At 40.7% G+C, this 22,731-nt stretch overlaps 1 protein-coding gene across 1 annotated transcript in view; it reads left to right on the top strand.

Annotated features, from left to right (window-relative positions):
• ATRNL1 (attractin like 1) overlaps positions 1-22,189 on the top strand; it is a 618,199-nt gene extending 596,010 nt beyond the window's left edge. Inside the window, exon 29 of the mRNA XM_068139299.1 lies at positions 19,426-22,189. Within this exon, the coding sequence (XP_067995400.1) occupies positions 19,426-19,550 (125 nt within the window). The 3' untranslated portion in view covers positions 19,551-22,189. The remainder of the gene's footprint in view (positions 1-19,425) is intronic.
• The last annotated feature ends 542 nt before the right edge of the window (positions 22,190-22,731 follow it).

Genomic DNA, 22,731 nt, shown 5'->3' with positions numbered 1-22,731 from the left:
TATACATGATACCAGTGACACTGTGGCAGCTTTCTTGTGGTCATTCCAAAGCTCCACAAGTACCTGTGATGCTACCAGTTTCACTTCTGTTTATAACTATTTTGCTTTTTATCATTCTTTGTATTCTTAAGGCATTCAGAAGCTTCACTGTGGCTTGGAGCCTCCCTGCATCGAGAGGTGCACAAACGTGTATCTCATCTAGCCTACAAACACTGGAATTGTACATACTGTGCAACTATCCATAGACTGTGGTCATCTGGGAAGGAACAGCACTTCACTTTAGCAACTTTCTATGGTTTTTGCTCCTAATAAAAAGCTGTGAAGGGTCAATGCCTCTGAAATTTATGAGAATACACTAGTTATCCCAGGTGAAATGGCTGTAGCTCTGTCCTCATCTCACCTAGCCAACAACAGTCCATTGTGGCTTTACTTAGGGTTGCAATCTTTCAAGAACTTAAGGCATACCTTGATTTCAAACTGTTTCTCCAGAAGTAATTGCCTTTTGAAAATAACCAGCAGTCTAAATAAATAATCAGTACTCTAAATAAACATTATTTTCACTGGACAATCCATAAATATTATGTTTGAAGAAGAGCTGTCCCAGCTTCTGTGTGATACCAAATCATGTCTCATTGAATGATGATGCCATGAGGAAACATAGTCATTGTGTACTAAACCTGGGCAAACAACCTAATCCCTGTATCAGTATGCATCTGTTAATTTGTGTGTAGTAAGCTCACTATTTTAATACTTTCTTTTCCTCCCTAGACACGTATCTTCATGTTTAAACCAATATGGAAAGAGCAGAAACATTGATCTTGTAAAGGAAACCTCTGAAGTATGATTTGAAAAAGCTATTTTTACTTCATTTTGGGGGGAGGAGGTGGGAAGTTTGCAAATTCAACTTGTTTCAGTCAAGCCTTCAATTTTGAGAGATTTGTTTCTCTTTCCAAGCTTTAGATCTCATAACGGACTCATATATGTTTAAGCATCTTTGTTACTAAAATATTTTCATTGTCTGGACCTAATGCAACTGCTGGTGTGGACTGGAAAAGGCAAGTTTCAGGGCAATAGGTTGATTTTCACATGTGTAAATAGAAAGGCAAAGAGTAGGAAGCCAGGAGTGTGTGAAAATACTTCATTGCGGTTTCATCCTAGATGGAGTTGTCTAAACTGCTAAGCATTTGCAGCTTCAGGAGAGCACAGCAATAACATACCTCGCCCTAAAGGCTCTTTATTCATGCAAGAGCCTCCTGGCCTTATTTCCCTCTCTTTGAAATCCATCTTGGTTCTGAACAGGATTTAAACCGCAGTGCCTCAGCCTCTATGGACCTTCAGCAGCTTTGTGCACATTGCACACTGGCACAAAGGATAGCTGTATCCTTGAGGCCATCCCAATGAGAAAAGCAAATTTCTGTCACTTTTGCAGAGTTAGATGAAAAGTTGCATAAAAATGTGCACTAGTTAAAACACAGCTTTTAAAACCTTGAAAGTAAATATTGTTCTTAAAGCAGGTGTGGGACTGAACCAATGAAATAAGGCTGGCTCTATTTAGGTTATTCACAATGTGCTTCATCACTCTTAAAGGAAGCATTAGATTATAGTTCAAATGTGAACAGTGATTTTTCTCTCTCTTTTAAAATAGTGGGCCTGTGTATTTTTCTTGGACAAGAATTGTCCACTAAAATGAGAAGACAGAAGAAGGGCTAACAATATAAATTATGATCAGAATGTTTGCAGCTTTTAAAGCCTGCCTTTCCACCATCTCCTCACACTGTTACAGTCCAGAGAGATGGAAGAATGGGGAAGGGAATTAGAGTAGTCTTGGTAACTAACATAAGTTTCACAAAGAGAATTCCTGATCATTGAAAGTGCAGATAGAGGAAAAAACAAGTACTTTGCAAAGGCAGTTAAATAGTGTGGCAGCTCAAGCTTAACAGAACCAGAAGCAGCAAAATAAGAATAGAAAATGAAGGGCCATTTGGAATGAAGGCAATGAAAAATTGTGTAGGAAAAATCCAGGAGTTCAACATATTCCACTGTCCTTATAGTGAGGGCTTGTCCAGGCAAGACAGTACAAATAAAAATCAGCTCATAAGTTCATACATCTGAACACAAGCATAACAGATAAGTCCCTCTCGTCTCTGACACTTGCCCTTTTAGGGGATAATACCTTCTATTACTGAACCTCACATGCTGTCAAATTCCATTTTCACAGCTGGGGTTTTTTTCCCCCTTAACTTTTAAGATAAAGGTCATGAAACCTGGTGCCCCACCTGTTAGAAACAAGGTGCAGTTTGCCACGGATTACCTACTATTCCCATTCTTTCCACCCAAGCTTGCAGCAGGCTTTTAATGAACTAATCCTAAGCAGGAGCTCTGCTTTTCATTATCACCTTCTTTTCTGTTCATTGTGAAAATCAATGTTTGTTTATGGCTGCTTCAGACTCTCAAGTGTATGGTGTCTAATGGTATGGCTTTAAAGTTTTATATTTTGTCTTTATAACTTAGGATAATTATTTATAGTTGCAAATCATTATGCAGCAGCATTATGTGAAACAGAATGCTGGATTGCATTGCAAAGGGAAGAGCAGATTCGGGGTTTATTGTGTTATTGTATTACAGAATGCACTTCAGAGGCTACGGAAGAAAGCAACTCAAATTGTAGCAGTTCTAAGAAGCTTGGGTAGTACAAAACAGATTTCATTGGTAACACACTCTTGTATCACCATCACTGTATATACAGCCATTAAAGTATAATTGAAATATAGAAAATCAGGAAATGAGAGAACCCAAGCCAGGTTTTTCACATGTGATCAAAAAGCATACGGGGAAAAAAAAACAGGGGGGAAAGGTCAGCGGTTAAATAGAAAATAGAAGACTGAACATAATTTCTGCTTTTAAAAAACAGATGGGAGATTTAGGGAAGTGGCAGTGAGGGAATTCTAATGTCCTGCTGAAGGTTTGTTTCTCCTTCATCACGTAGTAAAAACTTTTTTGAAATACATAATGGAAAACCAGCTCTTAATCACATCCTGGCAATTCAAAGCCGGCATGGCACTTTGTGCAGCATGTCAGTTTGCAAGGAAAATACTGGAAAGAACAGTGCACAGAATGGCTCTGGATTTTGCCTCTTGTCTCAAAGAACTATCCTGGCATTGGAATACTCCAAGCAGAGTATATCCCACCTAGAGTACTGTGTCCAGTTCTGGAGCCGCTGTTACAGGAAGGATATGGATGTGAGGGAATGTGTCCAGAGAAGGGCCATGAGGATGATCAGAAGGCTGGAGCTGTTCTGCTATGAGGACAGACTGAGGGAGTTGGGGCTGTTCAGTCTGGAGAAGAGAAGGCTCCAAGGACACCTAATTGTGGCCTTCCAGTATTTTAAGGGGGCCTACAAGAAAGCTGTTGAGGGGCTTTTTAGGGTGTCAGGTAGTGATAGGACTAGGGGGAATGGAACAAAACCAGAAAAGGGTAGATTCAGATTGGATGTTAGGAAGAAGTTCTTCCCCATGAGGGTGGTGAGACACTGGAACAGGTTGCCCAGGGAGGTGGTAGACCTCATCCCTGGAGGTTTTTATGGCCAGTCTGGATGTAGCTCTGAGCAACCTCATGTAGTGTGAGGTGTCCCTGCCCATGGCAAGGGGGTTGGAACTAGCTGACCCTTGAGGTCCCTTCCAACCCTAACAATTCTATGATTCTATCTCTTGCCACATCATCTTCTCTGAGTTTCGTTTCTGCTGTGTCTCAGTCCCTTTACTAACGATGGGGAAGGGCTGCTGTAGGGAGTCTTCAGTATCTGAAGTTTTCTTTTCATTGAATGCATTATATGGAAGGTGACATTGCTGGGAAATGGACTTTATGTGAATTTCTGAACTATGCCTTTCACTTGGTTTCTACCTGTTGCTTTCACATCCATTTAGTAACACAAATCCTGCTCAACAGGCAGTGAGTGAGAGATTTTACTTTGTTGCATAAAAAAAGGTGGTGGGCACGTCAGGCTGAGACTTATGCCAAATCTGATCCCAAGAGAGAAGTATTTCACAGCTTCTCTCTCTCTTGTGCATGTTGTTCCTAAAAGGAGGAGCACTGAACCAGAATATAGAGCGTCAGGGGGAATGTTTCAAATGGCAAAAGTTAGTTTGATAATCTTTGTACCAAAGTAGTTCTGTCACATTTTTAATGGCATTAATAAATGAGAGAATAAGTGCTACTAGTTGGAATACAAGTACACATAGAGCTATATAACAAGCTGTGACTATTGCCATCAGTTTTCTAGCTTTTCCTCTCCAAATTATGAAGCATGCCTAGGGCATGTTATATATTTTCAGTGATACACAGTCATAGTATTACTATCTCACAGTTTCAGACATCTGCAGTGTACCTGTATGTCACACAAACAGAAATGGTGCTCTGCTACTATGATTTCATTGATATTTATCTATATTGACTGTTCAGGACCAAGGGTATGTAATGAATGATGAACATGCACTGTTTGAAATGGAACCCTATTTCCATACATTTTGATGGAAACCAGGTCTAACTGTGTCATTTTACCAGCTGAAATCCTAATGTAGTGTTTTCAGTGTAATAGAGAAGATTCACCAAAGAGTAAATGACTAGCTGTGTAGCTTGCTTGTGCATACTAGAATCCATCAGGATTATTCTCTTTCCATGCTGACCAGGATTCTGATAGGGCCACTTGTATAAAATCTTTGGGGGTTTACATGTATTTTATGGTTCATGCTTTTCAGCCTTTTGCCAAGCTTTTCTACATAAATTAAGAACAATTACTGATCTGGGTTGTTAGCCATTGGAATGTGCTGCCCAGGGAGGTGGTGGAGTCACCATCCCTGGAGGTGTTCAAGAGGGGATTGGACGTGGCACTTGGTGCCATGGTTTAGTCATGAGGTCTGTGGTGACAGGCTGGACTTGATGATCTTTGAGGTCTCTTCCAACCTTGGTGATTCTGTGATTCTGTGTAAGTTGATGCTAGCTTTACTGATGGGGCCACCCTAACACTGACAACAGGGCATTTGTGTCTTTTTTACTTTCAGGCATTAATAACTGTTGAAACTACAAATACCCTGATGTTAGAGATCCTAAAGACCCTGAAGTTGACACTTCAGTAATATTTCAAAATATGGTTCAAAATTCTGGGCACACTTTCTGCTCTGTTGATTTAATTCTGTGTGGCACGCTCAAGATCGTTTGTTTTGCCAGAGTGACTGCTAGCTATGTAGCTGGGGATGTACTGAATGTCTAATTGTGGAAATCAGCAGAATACTGAAAAACTGGCATTGGGTTTTGGCCAGAACCAAATTACAAACTAAACAGTGGTTAGAGTGATACTACATTGCAGCAATATGTTGAAAATGAAAGCCAAGTCCAGTACTTGGTCAACCTTGGAAAGCAAAACTTGTGAGAATGCATTATGGGAAAGCACTGAAGATATCAGTGCTTAGAATAGAATAGAATAGAATAGAATAGAATAGAATAGAATAGAATAGAATAGAATAGAATAGAGTAGGTTGGAAGAGACCTTCAAGATCATCAAGTCCAACCTATCATCCAACACCATCTAATCAACTAAACCATGGCACCAAGCACCCCATCCAGTCTCTTCCTAAACACTTCCAGTGATGGTGATTCCACCGCCTCCCTGGGCAGCACATTCCAATGGCCAATCTCTCTTTCTATGAAGAACTTCTTCCTAACATCCAGCCTAAACCTCCCCTGGCACAGCTTGAGACTGTGTCCTCTTGTTCTGTTGGTGGTTGCCTGGGAGAAGAGACCAACCCCCACCTGCCTACAACCTCCCTTCAGGTAGTTGTAGACAGCAATACGGTCTCCCCTGAGTCTCCTTCTCTCCAGGCTAAACACCCCCAGCTCCCTCAGCCTCTCATAGGGCTTCTGATTAAGCTTCAATCCTATTAAATTTCTGGTGAACACAACAATTTGTTTGTATGAACATATTCATCGCTTTCTGGTTCAAATAAAATCATTGATGGAGGGAAAAAAGAAACAGCACCTGCAAGCTAAAGGTGCAAGTGTGAGAAACAGCATCTTTGGGAATTACTGCTCTGACCTTCTACCTTAAAAGTAAATGATCATGTAAGTAATACTGTTTTATCTCCAGTGAGGGCAGAATTGGCCCCTCTTGGGCCCTTAAACCTATTGTCTTTAAGGTTGTGTGTTTTGTCTTGAGGAGGAAAGTAGTAAAGCTGCAGATCTGACAACATGTGTTATTACGCAGATGGATCATTAGGGATTCACAAAAACTGAATTTCACCTGGTGAGCTTGGTCAGACAGGAAGAGATCTGCTTTAAATCACCCCCTGCAAGTAAGGCCTCTCTAGAGGGAAGCAAGCCCTGGTGAATTGCTCTGCCTTTTCTCTTCCTAACTGTTCTGTTGATTGCTCAGTTGTGTTCAAGCCTTCTCTCGTGTCCCAGATACTCACACACATGCAGACACACAGGTGCAGATATTCTGATTATTTAATTGCATGAAATGATAGTTCAGCAGTATATTAATGGAGTGCCAATCACAGTTTATATGAACGATAAATCTCTGTCTCTCAGGTGTTCCTCCTACTCACCATGTTTAATAAGGCTTTAGCTTTCATCACAGTGGTCAAGGAGTCCAACCTGCATGAATGGATTTGAGTAAAAAGGCTTTAAAACTGTTTTAAGTGAAGATCATTTACAGTTTTTGTATCTTCACTTTTCTCTGATTGGCATGCATGATGCCAATAAAAGGAGGTTGCTGGAGATACAGGCAGTGAGTAAAATAATGCTATACAAGTAACCTCAAGTGGAGGTCTGGCCTGGAGTGCAAGTCTGGATCACTAGTGAGCAAGCTCAGGAGGTGTGGGATGGAAGAACAGACAGCGAGGTGGATCAGGAACTGGTTACAAGATAGAGTTCAAAGGATGGAGAACAATGGTGCCAGGTCCAGCTGGAGAGCTGTAACTAATGGAGTCCCCAAGGAAACAGGTCCAGTCCTGTTCAGCATCTTCATCAATCACACTGATGAGGGAACAGAGTGTCTGCTCAGCAAGTTTGCTGATGACACCAAACTGGGAGGCTTGGCTGATACAGCTGAAGGCTGTGTGGCCATCCAGTGAGACTTGGACAGACTGAGAGCTGGGCACAGAGGAACCAAATGAGGTTCAACAAGGACAAATGCAGAGTCCTGCATCTGGGGAAGAATAATAATCTGCACCAGTACAGGCTGGGAGGTGATCTGCTGGAGAGCAGCCCCTTGGAGAGGGACCTGAGTGTCCTGGTGGATAACAAGTTCTCCATGGGACAGCAATGTGCCCTGGTGGCTTAATACACCTGGTGGTGTATTAAGAAGAGTGTGTCCAGCAGATTGAGGGAGGTTCTCCTCCCCCTCTACTCTGCCCTGGTTGGACCTCATCTTGAGTACTGAGTTCAGTTTTGGACTCCACAGTTCAAGAAAGACAGAGATCTTCTGGAGAGGGTCCAGCAGAATGCTATAAGGATGATTAGGGGACTGGAGCATTGCCCTATGAGGAGAGGCTGAGGGACCTGTGGCTTTTTAGTCTGGAGAAGAGAAGACTTAGACGGGGTTTAATAAATGTTTATAAATATCTGGGGGTCAGGAGGGAGGGGACAGGCTCTGCTCACTTGCTCCCTGTGATAGGACAGGGAGCAATGGATGTAAGCTGCAGCAGAGGAGGTTCCACCTCAACACAAGGGGGAACTTCTTTACTGTAAGGGTCACAGAGCACTGGGACAGGCTCCCCAGAGAGGTTGTGGAGTCTCCTCCTCTGGATACTTTCAAGGCCTGTCTGGATGTGTTCCTGTGTGACCTGAGCTAGATTGTATGGTCCTGCTCTGGCAGGGGGGTTGGACTCAATGTTCTCTTTGGGTCCCTCCCAACCCCTGACATCCTGTGAGCCTGTGATCACTTTTGCAATCCAAATGCACGGCATTACTACAGAGAGGCTCATAAACTAACCCCAACTGGGTTGCAGCTGTGGTAGTGACTTCTAAACAAAACCAGTTCTAATTTCATTTGTATTTACCCAGGTATTGCTAGAAGTAAGTGAAAATCATGCTTCTCCAGTACTCCAAGCAATTTACTCTTTTTTTTTCTCTTCTACAGAAATGGGTTTACAAGACCAAATTAGATTCTGGCATGATTAATGCATCTCACCAAATTCTTGCAGAGTAGCAAATTAGTTTACAGTGATTTTCTTGAAAACAAATTAAATGGCTGCACAACATCACAAGAATAGAGATATATATATTTTTTGTAACATATGGATAAATGATTCAATAGAAAGGAGATGTAATCAAACTGAAAATCTAATAGTTGGTGTGGGGGAAAAAAGTCCAACTGTTTCAAGTCTTACTGTCCATTATAGAGACCTGTGTAATTGCTTGCCTTTTAGAATAGAACAGAATAAAATCAACCAGGTTGGAAAAGACCTCAGAGATCATCAAGTCCCACCTATTACCTTATACCTAACACCTCATAACAACTAAACCATGGCTTCTAGTGCCACATCCAATCCCCTCTTGAACACCTCGAGGGATGGTGACTCCACCACCTCCCTGGGCAGGACATTCCAATGGCCAATTACTCTTTCTGTAGAACAGAGTGGAATGGAATGGAATGGAATGGAATGGAATGGAATGGAATGGAATGGAATGGAATGGAATGGAATAGACCAGGTTGGAAGAGACCTTTGGGATCATCAAGTCCAATCTATCACCCAACACCATCTAATCAACTAAACCATGGCAATGAGTGCCCCATCCAGTCTCTTCCTAAACACCTCCAGTGTAGAACTTTCTCCTCACCTCCAGCCTAAACTTCCCCTGGTGCAGCTTGAAGCTTTACCCTGCATTCCTAGAATATAAGTTGTGGAGACTCAAACAGTAGCAAAATTAATTTACATTTTCAGAGGGGAAAAACGAGCAATTTTATAGCACATATAACATTTTCAGAAAGCAATCTATCAAGTACATGAATGACAAACCACTTACAATTCACCAAATAATCATTATTTTAAGTTATCAGCAAAACTGATGGCTATTAAAAACACCCAAAAGGAATAATCTGCTTCATGTATGTGTAAAGCCCATGCAAATCAAATCCTTGATGCTCTCTCACTCTATACTACACATCATGTGCTAAATGGCAGGAGATTGAACACATCTAATTGCCACAGCAACCCCATGCAGTGCTGCAGGCTGGGGTCAGAGTGGCTGGAGAGCAGCCAGGCAGAAAGGGACCTGGAAGTACTGATTGACAGCAGCTGAACATGAGCCAGCAGTGTGCCCAGGAGGCCAAGAAGGCCAATGTCATCCTGGCCTGGATCAGGAATAGTGTGGCCAACAGGAGCAGGAAAGTCATTGTGCCCCTGTAGTCAGCACTGGTTAGGCCACACCTTGAGTCCTGTGTCCAGTTCTGGGCTTCTCAGGTTAGGAAAAATGTTGAGTTACTGGAACATGTCCAGAGAAGGGCAACGAAGCTGGGGAGGGGTCTGGGGTTGATTATTCTGGAGAAGAGAAGGCTCAGGGGAGACCTCATTGCTCTCTACAACTACCTGAAGGGAGGTTGTAGGCAGGTGGGGGTTGCTCTCTTCTCCCAGGCAACCAGCACCAGAACAAGAGGACACAGTCTCAAGCTGCACCAAGGGAGGTTTAGGCTGGATGTTAGGAAGAAGTTCTTCATAGAAAGAGAGATTGGCCATTGGAATGTGCTGTCCAGGGAGGTGGTGGAATCACCATCACTGGAAGTGTTTAGGAAGAGACTGGATGGGGTGCTTGGTGCCATGGTTTAGTTGATTAGATGGTGTTGGATGATAGATTGGATTTGATAATCTCTATGATTCTAAGTCTAATCACACGTATAATTATTCATGCAGTAATGACTCGTTCCTTAGTTTTTGATGTAAAAGGAGAAAGAGAAATTGCACACAATCTGCCATCATATTTTATTAAATAAGCAGTGAAACACTTAGGGGCATTCTCAGATTTCTGTAATTACCATTTGTGGTCCAAAGTCCCAAAATTACAATAATGGAATAAAATAATGCTCCAACAATAGATTGCTTTCCTGTAACTACTGCAAAGGTAAAACTTCTTGGATAAAACCATCAAGAGTCTTTAATTCTCTTAGCTCTGCTGTTCTGTGAGAATATTGAATGAATTTCCTGACTAAATGTAATACCTGCTTTGTTAATTGAAATTTAGTATGGATGCCTATTGCAGCTTTAGAAACTCTTACTAAACTAGCCTAAATGTCACCACTTTCAAGCCCATTGTAGTATTGAGTCATTAAGAGGTTTTGAGAAACTATCTTCAGCAGTCAACTACAGCTCCTTTATTGTTATTTATTTTTAGTCTTTGGAGTGAATAATCTTGATATCCCTGGAGAAATCAGTGAGAAGCTTTACCAGGCAACACCAAGGAATGGGGTCTAAAGAATAGAAAATATACCTAGTAATGTTATTTAACCATCATGGGATGGGATGGGATGGGATGGGATGGGATGGGATGGGATGGGATGGGATGGGATGGGATGGGATGGGATAGCATAGAATAGGATAGCATAGAATAGGAGAGAAGAGGAGAAGAGAAGAGAAGAGAAGAGAAGAGAAGAGAAGAGAAGAGAAGAGAAGAGAAGAGAAGAGAAGAGAAGAGAAGAGAAGAGAAGAGAAGAGAAGAGAAGAGAAGAGAAGAGAAGAGAAGAGAAGAGAAGAGAAGAGAAGAGAAGAGAAGAGAAGAGAAGAGAAGAGAATTAATCAGGTTGTAAAAGACCTTTGAGATCATCAAGTCCAACCTATCACCCAACACCATCTTACCAACTAAACCATGGCACCATAAATTAAGGTGTGCTTTACTCTTCAAATGTAAAGATTTTTTGGCAAAGCAAGGTATCAGAAACCTGTCTACCTTTACTTGTAGACAATGCATTTCTCTTTAATAGAGCTCTAAATACACTTGAATTTGTGTTGCCCTTCACCAATAGGTTAGGTTACACACCAGTTTTATGTAGTTTATTTTTCATTGCCACATTTTAACCTTCGTGATGCTATTTTATATTCCACTGTTTTCAGGGGTCTGATTTAATGATACTGTTACCTTTGCTGTCCCTTTACTCTCACCCAAATACTCTTTGACTTTGTTTCCTCACCACCACAGTGCAGACTCTTGATGAATTCTCTTCCTGCAGCCTCTCCAAAACATCATCTTCCCTCTACATCACCAAAACAAAAGCCCTTGCCCAGGATGTCTGCAGCTTGCTTATTGCTAGATTTAACAATTAGTCTCTTAACCTACTTTTCTTAGTAGCTCCACCATTCTCTTTTTCTATTGCCTCAAATGTAATATTTCTTCTTCAAGACAATTTCCACCTTTACCATTTCCCACCTATCATCCCATGCAAGAGTTCCTCACAGCTCAGGTCAGCTGTTGTCTTGACCTTGCTCTCCCATTTGTGCAGTTCTACTTCCATTAGGATAATTTTCTTCACCAAAAGGATTGTCCAGCATTGGAAGCTTCCCACCAGGGAGGTGGTTGAGTCAGTGTCCTTGAAGGTGACATAGATGTAGTGCTTAAACTGATGGTGTAGTGGTGGACTTGGTAGTGTTAGATTAAGCATCTTAAAAGTCTTTTCCAAATTAAACAGTTCTGTGATTCCTGGGTTCCAGAAGGGCATCAGCTAAGCAAAGTAGGTGAAAGAATAAAGTTTCAGTGAATTAATATTAGATTGGACCAATCCCACTATCATGGTATCTCCAACTCCTCACTAGGTTTCCTTTGACAGTATAGTGTTTGTTTGCCTTGATGAACAGACAAGAGCTATGCCAAAGCATATAGCAAATCCTTGCCTATCCATAGCCAGAGAGACCAAACAGCCCATGCCATCTGTTAGCCACAGGAAGGCTGGATAATTTAAAAGCACCAGATATTGTGCAGACCTGGATTACAAACTATATGACAGGTATCTCACACTGAAAGGGAAGGGGAAACTGCCTGACCAAAATAATCACTACTGGCCCCAGGAAGCACAAATATTTCACACAAATATGTGGGACTATTTCCTTTTTGAAAATGAGAAAAAATAGGAAAGGTTGAACATTTTCCTAGAAGATCTTTTATGGTATATTCTGCATTTCCCCTGAACTAACAGCAAGTAATTTATAAGTCAGTTCTGCAAGTAAGATTTTCTTAGGCCCTTATATAGGTGGCTGTTAACACTAAATACCAAGGGTATAATACAAAGGAGCGTGACATCTCCTCTCTACTTGTGTGTGGCTGTTTAATTCCACACTCTCATTATTTAGTTTATTATTGTTATGGTTTAAGCTCTGCCTCATAATTTACTTATTTAATTAAGTTATATGCATAAGAAAAGGAAAACATACCTTCTGGACTCTTGGCTGTCTTCCCATCTAGCCAAAATTATCCCTGGGAAAAAAAATGATGGGGTTGCTTGCCCAAAGTAATTTCCTACTTAGTTTAGTTTGTTTAATACATCTTTCCCATACTAAGAGTGCTGTCAACTTAAAATACACATCCATGCACCAAAGAGGAGGAGAAGGCTGTAAAAAGGCTCTGTGATTTTGAGGTTCTGTCAGCTTGCCCTGCTTTAAAAAGAGCTAATTCAAATTAAGAAAGAAAAATAATAAAATTCAATGTGACTAGTTATAAAGATACTCACTCTTCTTGGCAGTTGCTTATGATTGTTTTTATCTGTGACTAAGTCTGAGATCTCTGGATATTGTCTAGGCACACCTGCCAGATCAAGACGTCCAGATCCACATGAAAGATTTGACTACATCTGACTTTGAAATGAACTTAGCTCTGTTGCAAGATACAGTGGTTCCTCTAGCCATGTACAGCCTTGAACTTCAGATGACTCTGATTTTTTTCTCCTGAAAAGCAGATACTTGAGTATCAACTTTGTATATAGTTAGGGGAAGGTTTTTTAGATCATACTGTCAAAATCCAAATACTGTTCCGTTTTGTGAGCCTCTTGGATTTTTCTCAGTGTGGTTTGAACTGCAGTACAGGAGTGTGTAGTACAAACAGCATTCTGGCTTTTGCAGTCATGAAAATCAATCATGAGTTAGTCCACTTGGAGAAAGTTTGGTTGACAAAATAGGAAAAGCATAGGGAGTACTAGGTGTCTTGAAAATGTAACCAAATAACTAAACTGGATAAAAATATTTCTACCACAACCTCTTACACGGCTGGTGAGAGGCCTTGAGCACAAGCCCTATGAGGAGAGGCTGAGGGAGCTGGGATTGTTTAGCCTGGAGAAGAGGAGGCTCAGGGGAGACCTTATTGCTCTCTACAATACCTGAAAGGTGGTTGTAGCCAGGAAGGGGTTGGTCTCTTCTCTCTAGCAACCAGCACCAGAACAAGGGGACACAGTCTCAAGCTGTGCCAGGGGAAGTTTAGGCTCAAGGTGAGGAGAAAGTTCTTCACTGAGAGAGTCATTAGTCATTGGACTGGGCTGCCCAGGGAGGTGGTGGAGTCACCATCCCTGGAGGTGTTCAAGAGGGGATTGGACATGGCACTTGGTGCCATGGTCTAGTCATGAGGTCTGTGGTGACAGGTTGGACTCGATGATCTTTGAGGTCTCCTCCAACCTTACTGATACTGTGATACTGTGATAATTTTTTTCAGTGGTACTCAGAAACAATTCCCCACTACAACCTTCTTGAAAGTTATGTTCCCTCACCAATATAGACACTATAGCTAACATATGTATTTACTGTGAGGAATAAATGTATGCAGTCCTGGTATGCATCCATAAAAGTTACGGTGACTGTGATCATTTTCATCCAATTAAGCAGTACATTCTTAAGATACACAGATGATAGACATTGTGTATTTACAAACAATTCTTTACAGACTTGAAATAATGATGAATGACAGAACTCATTAAAGCTCCCTTCACAACAACTCCTACTTTTATTGATGATCATGAAATTGTCTTTGCTGTCTTCAGTCTGTGCTATGGTCAACTTGATGAGGCACTAGAGTCTGTAATTCTCATCACTTCTCACTGTATCTTCAAAGTGATTAGATCCATTTTGTACAGCTATTCATGGGCATTGCATCTTCTACAATGGCAAGGCTTCAAATAACAGATCCTTTAAGAGACAAGGACTCTGTCCCCTATTAGGTGAGCATGTACAGTAAAAGGTCTTTAACAAAAAGACTGCGGGGTGCTGGAGGTGAAGTTCTTTAATAGTATAGTGTTTACCAAGTCTGTTCTTTTGGCTTTCATTGCTTGGGCTCACCTTAAGCAACCACCACAATTTTGGTAAAAATGTCAACAACAAAAAAAGATATTCTAATTTCCTTGCCTGAGTTTTAGTGATTTTACTATCTTCAGTTTTCTGGATGTTCTGATTCTGCATAACAATGGAAATGTGTAGGGTTTTATCAAATGAAGACATCTATCCAATTGTTATCCTTCAATAATGCATATTTCAATTGAAAAAAAAAACATTTCCAGTAACTTGCTTAAGTATGAATCTGAGGTCATTCTTTGTTCCCTCACTTTTAACAAAGGGGATAGTGAGAACTCAATGCATTTCTCATTAAAATGAACAATAGAGGAGGAAAAAAGGTTTTAAATATGCATTATGCATGCCAGCACGTAAGACTAACTTGATTTCAATGTAAGGTTTTTTTCCTGTTTTGAGAGATAGTGTAGCCTTACATCAGTTCAAATGTAGCTGTATACAATCAGAGGAAAAATGTTTAAACATCCCAGCATGGGTATTTCCATTTAAATCTGATTACAGTGAAATAAAACTGTAGCTATTAAAGGTTTAGAAGAACTACAAATACAAGCAGTAAAAGAAGACAGTTAGTAAATGAGGTAGTAAAACATTTCAGCAGGGCAAACAGTTTACAGCACTCAGCCTTCCTGTAGCAGACTGTGCTATTCACTACAGACCCGTGCATTGTTCCCTGAACTGCACTTAAACCTGCAATTAACCTTTCACGCCTAATGAAGCTGTTTTGCTGCAAAAATTAAAATATATAGTACTGCCTGCTTTTACAGAGACTGGGGGGGAGAGCATTTCAAAATGAATTACTTTTTCAGATGCTTTTGCTCAAATGCAGACTTATAGGGCTGTGTGTATATAAATTAGGAATGGCTTTTTTCAAGGCGATCTCATTTGACGTGCTGTATTCTATCCCTGTACTTATTAATTGCCTTACATGGTTGTAAACAAACAAACACCACCCCAAAACCCCCAACCAAACAAAACCCCCCAAAACACAGAACAAAAAAACATACACAAAATTCACACACCAGTAATTTTATGATTGGACACTTACTTCTTGAGAATAAACTATAACCATTTAACTTCCATTAGGAAAGACCATACTTCTGCTAAAGATAACCAAGTTCATATTGCTTTTTCAGGGGGGTTGTTTTTGTGGTGTTTTTTTTTTTCATTGTGAATGCAATTATCTCTTACAAAAATATACTTTCCACTTATGTGTTCGACTGGGCTCACTTGTTAATGATCTTCCCATAGATAGCCTTAAAACAAGCTAGAGGTTGTTTCAGCTGCTGAGAACTAGGTCAGGTTATTTCTATAACATTTAGTAGAAAAAACAAACTGAACATAAAAATAGGTCCAGGTCTGGAGCTAGGTTAGGATTTCCAAAAATTAGACTATTAGAGGTGACCCATTGAATCTCTTTGTAAAAAGCATGCTGAGCACGAGGACACAGACTCAAGCTGCACCAGGGGAGGTTTAGGCTAGATGTTAGGATGAAATTCTCCCCGGAAAGTGTGATGTGCCATTGGAATATGCTGCCCAGGGAGGTGGTGGAATCACCACCACTGGAAGTGTTTAAAAAGAGACTGGATGAGGCACTTGGTGCCATGGTTTAGTTGATTAGATGGTGTTGGGTGATAGGTTGGACTTGGAGATGTCGAAGGTCTTTTCCAACCTGGTTAATTCTGTATTCTCTGTTCTATTCTGTATTCTTTCTGTCACTTTGATCAAGAGTCATAAGCAAGCAGAAATCAGATACTGGTTTGGAAGATACCAGTTTGGATGGTAGGTAGGTTATTGAAATGGCAGCATTCAGGGAAGATAGGTAAATGTAATAGCATGATCTGAGGTAACTGATACAGAGCACCATCTGATTTACAATCCCAGCATTAATGATTCTATGCTCACATTTGGTGTTTAGATACAAAGCTCTGCAAAATAAAGGGAATGTTTTCATTTTGTTTTTCTTTCAATTAATATTTAAGCCATAGAATTTTTATCACATCTTCTGTTGCATTTTGATGTAAATTCTGCTTGCTTGTAGTGTCTGTGCATCAGCTTGACTTGGTAAATGAAATTCCTTTGGACTGCAAGTCTGAAATAATGAATTGTTCCCCCAGTTAATTGTATTGCTTTGATAACAAGGAACTATGCTGGGTGTAGAGAACATAATAAATTAATTTCATCAGATGATTTGTATGACATTTTGAAATACGATCTTCTATAGTGACCCAATCTTAATGGAACTCTGACAGTATACCCCAATATGCAGCAATGGATTTGATGGAAATAGTACTTCCTTCTTTGTTATTATGCAAAGTGAGGTTAATATCAGACATCCAAGTGTGTTTTAAAATAGCTTATAGAAAAACAGAAATTCTGTTTTCCTAATAATGTGCATTCCATTTAGTATAGTCCCTAAGCCTAGCTGTTAAAGGCAGGATCACATGTAAGCAGCCATCAATGTGCCATTTGGGGTTTATCCCCAAATTTGCTAATAGCAGATACTGATCCTTTAAAGGTGCCTCAAAGATTTCAAACATTTAACTTATCAAAAAAGCCCAAATAAAGGCATCACTAGCTCGTGCCAAGAAATATATGTGCATGTGAGAAAAATGCCTTAATTAATCCTGACTCTTACATATAGCAAAATGAAGCAATGCTAATTGTGCTCAGCCTTTTGCATTATACTGCCATGTGGTTTCAAGAAGCTGTATGGGTGTTAATTAATTCCTACAACATTGTTGTGAAATCAGAAGATTATTTTTCAGGATACTGGAGACCTGAACTTACTCTGACAGCATATCATATACTAAGAAAGGAGCCTGTAGAAATGTTTGTAAGTGCAAAATATTTTTTGCAGTTTCTTAGTAGATAGCTGTTGTGAGGAGGGGACACATGGAAAATGTTGCAGGATTGGATTCTATTATAAGTAAACTGAGTTTGATATTGACCTGAGCTCATTGAATGTGGTGAGAAGTATTTTCAAAGTTTCCTTGTGGAGTTGTAGTGTTATTGGTTAGAGATTGAGATGCATTGGGCCATAACAACCCCATGCAGTGCTACAGGCTGGGGTCAGAGTGGCTGGAGAGCAGCCAGGCAGAGAGGGACCTGGGGGTGCTGGTTGATGGTAGGATGAACATGAGCCTGCAGTGTGCCCAGGTGGCCAAGAATTCCAATGGCATCCTGGCCTGCATTAAGAACAGTGTGGCCAGCAGGAGCAGGGAGGTCATTCTCCCCCTGTACACTGCACTGGTTAGGCCACACCTTGAGTCCTGTGTCCAGTTCTGGGACCCTCAGTTTAGGAAGGATGTTGACTTGCTGGACCGAGTCCAGAGAAGGGCAACGAAGTTGGTGAGGGGCTTGGAGCACAGCCCTATGAGGAGAGACTGAGGGAGCTGGGGCTGCTTAGCCTGGAGAGGAGGAGACTCAGGGGTGACCTTATTGCTCTCTACAGCTACCTGAAGGGAGGTTGTAGACAGGCGGATATTGGTCTCTTCTCCCAGGCACCCAGCACCAGAACAAGAGGACACAGTCTGAGGCTGCGCCAGGGGAAGTTCAGGCTGGAGGTCAGGAGGAAGTTTTACACAGAAAGAGTGATTGCTCATTGAAATGGACTGCCCGGGGAGGTGGTGGAGTCGCCATCACTGGAGGTGTTCAGGAGGAGACTTGACAGGGTGCTTGGTGCCATGGGTTAGTTGATTAGGTGGTGTTGGATGATATGTTGGAAGCGATGAACTTGAAGGTCTCTTCCGGTCTGGTCTGGTCTGGTCTATTCTATTCTATTCTATTCTATTCTATTCTATTCTATTCTATTCTATTCTATTCTATTCTATTCTATTCTATTCTATTCTATTCTATTCTATTCTATTCTATTCTATGTGGAGAACCAGCACCAGCTTTACCTCCATTGCAGATCTATATAGATGTGCTGTTGCAGATGTGTCATGGGTGTATTGCAACCGTGGTGCACTGCAGCACATGAGCAATGGCATGCCCCTAATCTGTTTCTTTGTAATATTGTCAGTGTGAATTTAAAAATTCACAACTACCACGTGTTAAGTGTGTGGTCAGTCACAGTACTTCAGCAGCAGTTAGTAATTTCTGGCAAGTATGCAGTTACAAGCAAATGGAAGACTAAGTTCTTGAACTACTCATTTCCTAAGCATGCCAGTCTGTGCCCTCTGTAACAGCCCGTTAAGATCATCATGGTCATAAAATATTAACAACAGAACCAGAAGCAGAAAAAGAAGAGTTTTGGTGAGTTGACTGCATTTAGAATTTATCTAGGCCAACACCATCACATTTCACTGTCTGTAGACAAATCCATATGTCCAGGCAAACTGTGACAGAACAAGAGGACACAGTCTCAAGCTGCACCAGGGGAAGTTTAGGCTGGATGTTAGGAAGAAGTTCTTCACAGAAAGAGAGATTGGCCATTGGAATGTGCTGCCCAGGGAGGTGGTGGAGGTGTTTAGGAAGAGACTGGAAGAGGCACTTGGTGAACATCCCCAACTCCCTCAGTCTGTCCTGGAGCTCCAGCCCTCTAATCCTCCCTGTGGACCTTCTCTGGACACATTCCAGCACCTCCAGATCCTTCCTGTGACAGGGGCTCCAGAACTGGACACAGTGCTCCAGGTGGGGTCTCACCAGAGCAGAGCAGAGGGAGAGAATCACCTTCCCCGCCCTGCTGGCTATGCTTCTCTTGATGCAGCCCAGGATGTGATTGGCTTTCTGGGCTGCAAGTGCACACTGGTGGCTCATGTTGAGCTTCTCGTTTAATAAGAGACAATCTGTTACAGGGAGCTTCTGGTCCACATAACCAAGAAAATAATGATAAAGAAAGGTAATGCTAAGATCATACAATGAATTAATAAGACACAGTTGTCCTGATTTTAAGTCTAGTGTCTTCACTGCACTTTTTTTTTTTTTCCTTCACTGTTAACAGGTAGCCTCTTAGAAAGCCAGAACTTGTTATGTGATTCAGCAATAAAATTGATGACTTCTGGGAAAGTACGAAAACTTGGCATGAAATGAACCATCACAATGCTCTGGAGCTCTGCTCAGGAAAGCTGGGCATTAATTTTGTTGTTGTTTCTTTTGTTTCCCTTTGTTTATCTTACAGGTCTTGCAATTGCAAGTGCACTGATAGACATTTCACAACAGAAGCCGGCGGACTGTAAAGATAAGAGCTCAGGAGTCAGAAATCGAAAGCATCATCTTTCAACACGTCAAGGAACTTGTGTCTGAGATTCCAAAACTACAGTTGTATATTCTGTAATGTTTTCTTTTTAAATGGCTTCCATTGAAAGCTATACTACAGCCTCAGTTTTTATGGAGGCAAATCTATGAATGAACAGATGAGGTACTGTGCTCTGTTGTAGTCACACGGCCTGCTATACCCCAAAGCAGAACAAACTTATGGTAGGTATGTCTGATGATTTTGAATAAAGTGTGGGTCCTGGTATCAGCAAAATATGACACAAAATGCCTGGTGTTCTTAATCCTGAACATATCAGAGCAGGGAAAATCCTTGAACAGAACTAGGAAAAAACTGTACATTGTTTTGTAATGTAGAAGGAAATTGTATAATTGAAAACCAAACCACACAAATTCCAGGAAACTCAAGGATTCCCTTTTTTGTTGTTGTTTTGTTTTGTATAGCTTAATGTAACAATGAGAATTGTACAGTTCTTTCCTTGCAATCAGAGTTCAGATTTCTTTCCAGCAGGCAGGAATTAAAGAGGATCGTTTGGATTTAGGTGTTCTTTTGTCATTTCCTGGAATATGGAGGCAGCTTTTGAATTTAGCATAAGTATGTCCCAAAAGAAACCCCACCACCTGTCATATTCAAAATATTCCATAAAAAAAGAAAAAGAATCATTTCAGCATTTCATTATTATTTTTCTTTACTGTGAAAAAGCCTCAGAAACTTAATTGGGGCTGCAGCTGAGTGATGGGTGGGCTGTCATGTTTCTGTACCTAAGAGTCTGTTCTTAATTCCAAATGATCTAGTTTACAAAGAGTAAGTGTGAATCCTCCACGCCAGCTGATTAGCAAAATCAACTGAGCATGGGAAAGCTTCTTCTGCAATAGTGTGCTTATTTTTCTAAGAGTTTCTGAGATTGCAAATCTAAGGACAGTTTAACTTGTTCATTCTACCTGCTCCCATTTCAGTACTGAAGTTTTTTGGTATCTATATATTGTCCTGATGTCCAAGCAGAAGAAAGGAATCCCAGTCAGCACTTCCACCCTTGTTTTTATGGTAAATTATGGTTTTTTTTCCTCCCAGCTGCAGAATTTTGCCTCATTGGGACTATCACACCAGTTAAGGAATTGCCCTGCATAACAAAAATCAAATAAATATCTAGAAATCCAAGTTGCTTCCAACAGTGGTTCTCAAATCCAACACCCAGTGTGGAACCTCACACAATCAGAACTCAGCAACAAAAGGCAGACGTTCCTTTCTGTAGGACATCAGTCTTTCAGGGGCTCAGTCGCCACGATAGGTAACCTAACAAGCTGCTTTCACAGCCCTCACTCTTTTTATTTGCTCAAAATTCCTGAGTATACAAATGAGCAAGAGAATGCTAAGGTGTAGGTAGCAGATATGTCATATTCTCATTAACACATTACACGTTGGCAACATATGAAACTAGGAGTTTTATACAAGCTTGTTGAAAATAGTTTCTCAACTCCAGCTTAGGCACCATATTAATACAGGAAGGTGATGCAGAGGTCTAAATGCCTCATGTAATGATAGACTTTTGGTAAATATGAGAGATATAAAAAGATAATTGATGTTTGCTACTCTATCTGTATTTTTCACGTTCTTTTTATTTCAGGAAGATGATGACATCTTACTGTTTATAGTTGACTACATAGTTGCTTGCATGCCATGGTGGTGCAGTAGCAGTAATAAAGCCCTGTTGTGAGTTGTGTTTCTTTTGTAATGCCATTCATCCATGGAGGTGCTCAGCTTCATTTGGGTGAGGACTAAGTGTAAAAATGACTATAAAAAAAAAGGAACGATTGTACAGTATGTAGTTATATATTATACAGGAAAACCATGTTGCATCTAACCATAACTGCTCTATTGTTTTGAGAAATTATGCACTTCTGAATTATGGTATAATTATTTCTTATGCTGGCATGATTGTCTCAGTATTTTCATATCTTAACCTAAGATTATTATCATTCAAAAATAATGCCATCACAATCTTGTGACTTTTATTGCCTATTCTGACCTTATATCTTTAAACTTTGAAAATTCCTTTTTAAAGCTTTCAATCAGTGCTACTTAGCCTAGCAAAACAAACAACAACAAGGTCTTTTGATAACAGCCCTTTCTGTCGGTTTTAAAGTGGATCTCTGTTAATGAAGGCAGATGGAACTGGTTTATATGATGCATACACTTATGAAAAGGAAAGAACCGCTTGTCTGGAATACATTCCAAATTCTGTATTGTCCTCAGCCTAAACATTTTACAAATACAGTGTGTGCTCTGTGAATGTACTGGAAACCTTGTCCACAGAAAGACCATCTAGTCTTGTAGAGCGGGTTTGACTGTACTCACTCATAATTGATGATATTCCTCTGTATCTCACCCAGAGCGTGACACATCCTTGAAAAGCAGGTACAAGTCATAGAACCACTGAAATATGTTACTACAACACTGGAAGTGGGCAAATAGCTGTCAGCCATTTTCCTGTGTTAACAGTTGATTGTACAAAGAAAGCATGTTTGTCATGGGATCATTCAGCATTTTCATTGCCTCTGAGAATGGTCTTTTCTAAAGGGTCTGTCTCCTCCCAGGGTCCCTGATTGCATGTGGATCAGTGAAGTCGTGTAATGAGAAAGTAAATAAAAATGCTTACATGATGACCTCACTTCCATACCAGAGGTTTGCTAACACATCTCAAACCAGAAGTTTCAGAATAACTGTTACCACTTTCTATTTGAAAGGTATGAAGAAAGCATCACATGCCCAGGAAGGTGGTTGGGGTGCTGTCCCTGGAGGTGTTTAAGACCAGGCTGGACGAGGCTCTGGCCAGCCTGATCTAGTGTGGGGTGTCCCTGCCCATGGCAGGGGGGTTGGAACCAGATGATGCTTGTGGTCCCTTCCAACCCTGACTGATACTATGATACTACTATGACACTATGACTGATAACTACCTCTTGTTAGTTATTGGCAAGTGCACACTGGTAAATAACGACCACTGTCCATCAGATGAGATGTTTTATCAGCTGGCACATTGTGATTGCTTCAGGAAAAGGCTGATTTATTTTATTTTTTTTAAAAAAACTCTCTTCTCTAGTTTAACTTTTGAACTCTTTCTGAGAGTCAGAAAATGTTGAATGGCCTCTTTTATCCCTAATGTGATTTGTGTTGGATGAAAAATAAAAGACTAAGCACTGTTCTGGAAAGTAA

This window comes from Melanerpes formicivorus, unplaced genomic scaffold, assembly GCF_026170545.1.
Source record: "Melanerpes formicivorus ecotype bairdi unplaced genomic scaffold, bMelFor1.0.p_v2 SCAF_6, whole genome shotgun sequence".
Lineage (NCBI taxonomy): Eukaryota > Metazoa > Chordata > Aves > Piciformes > Picidae > Melanerpes > Melanerpes formicivorus.
This window is presented reverse-complemented; position numbering and strand designations above follow the sequence as displayed.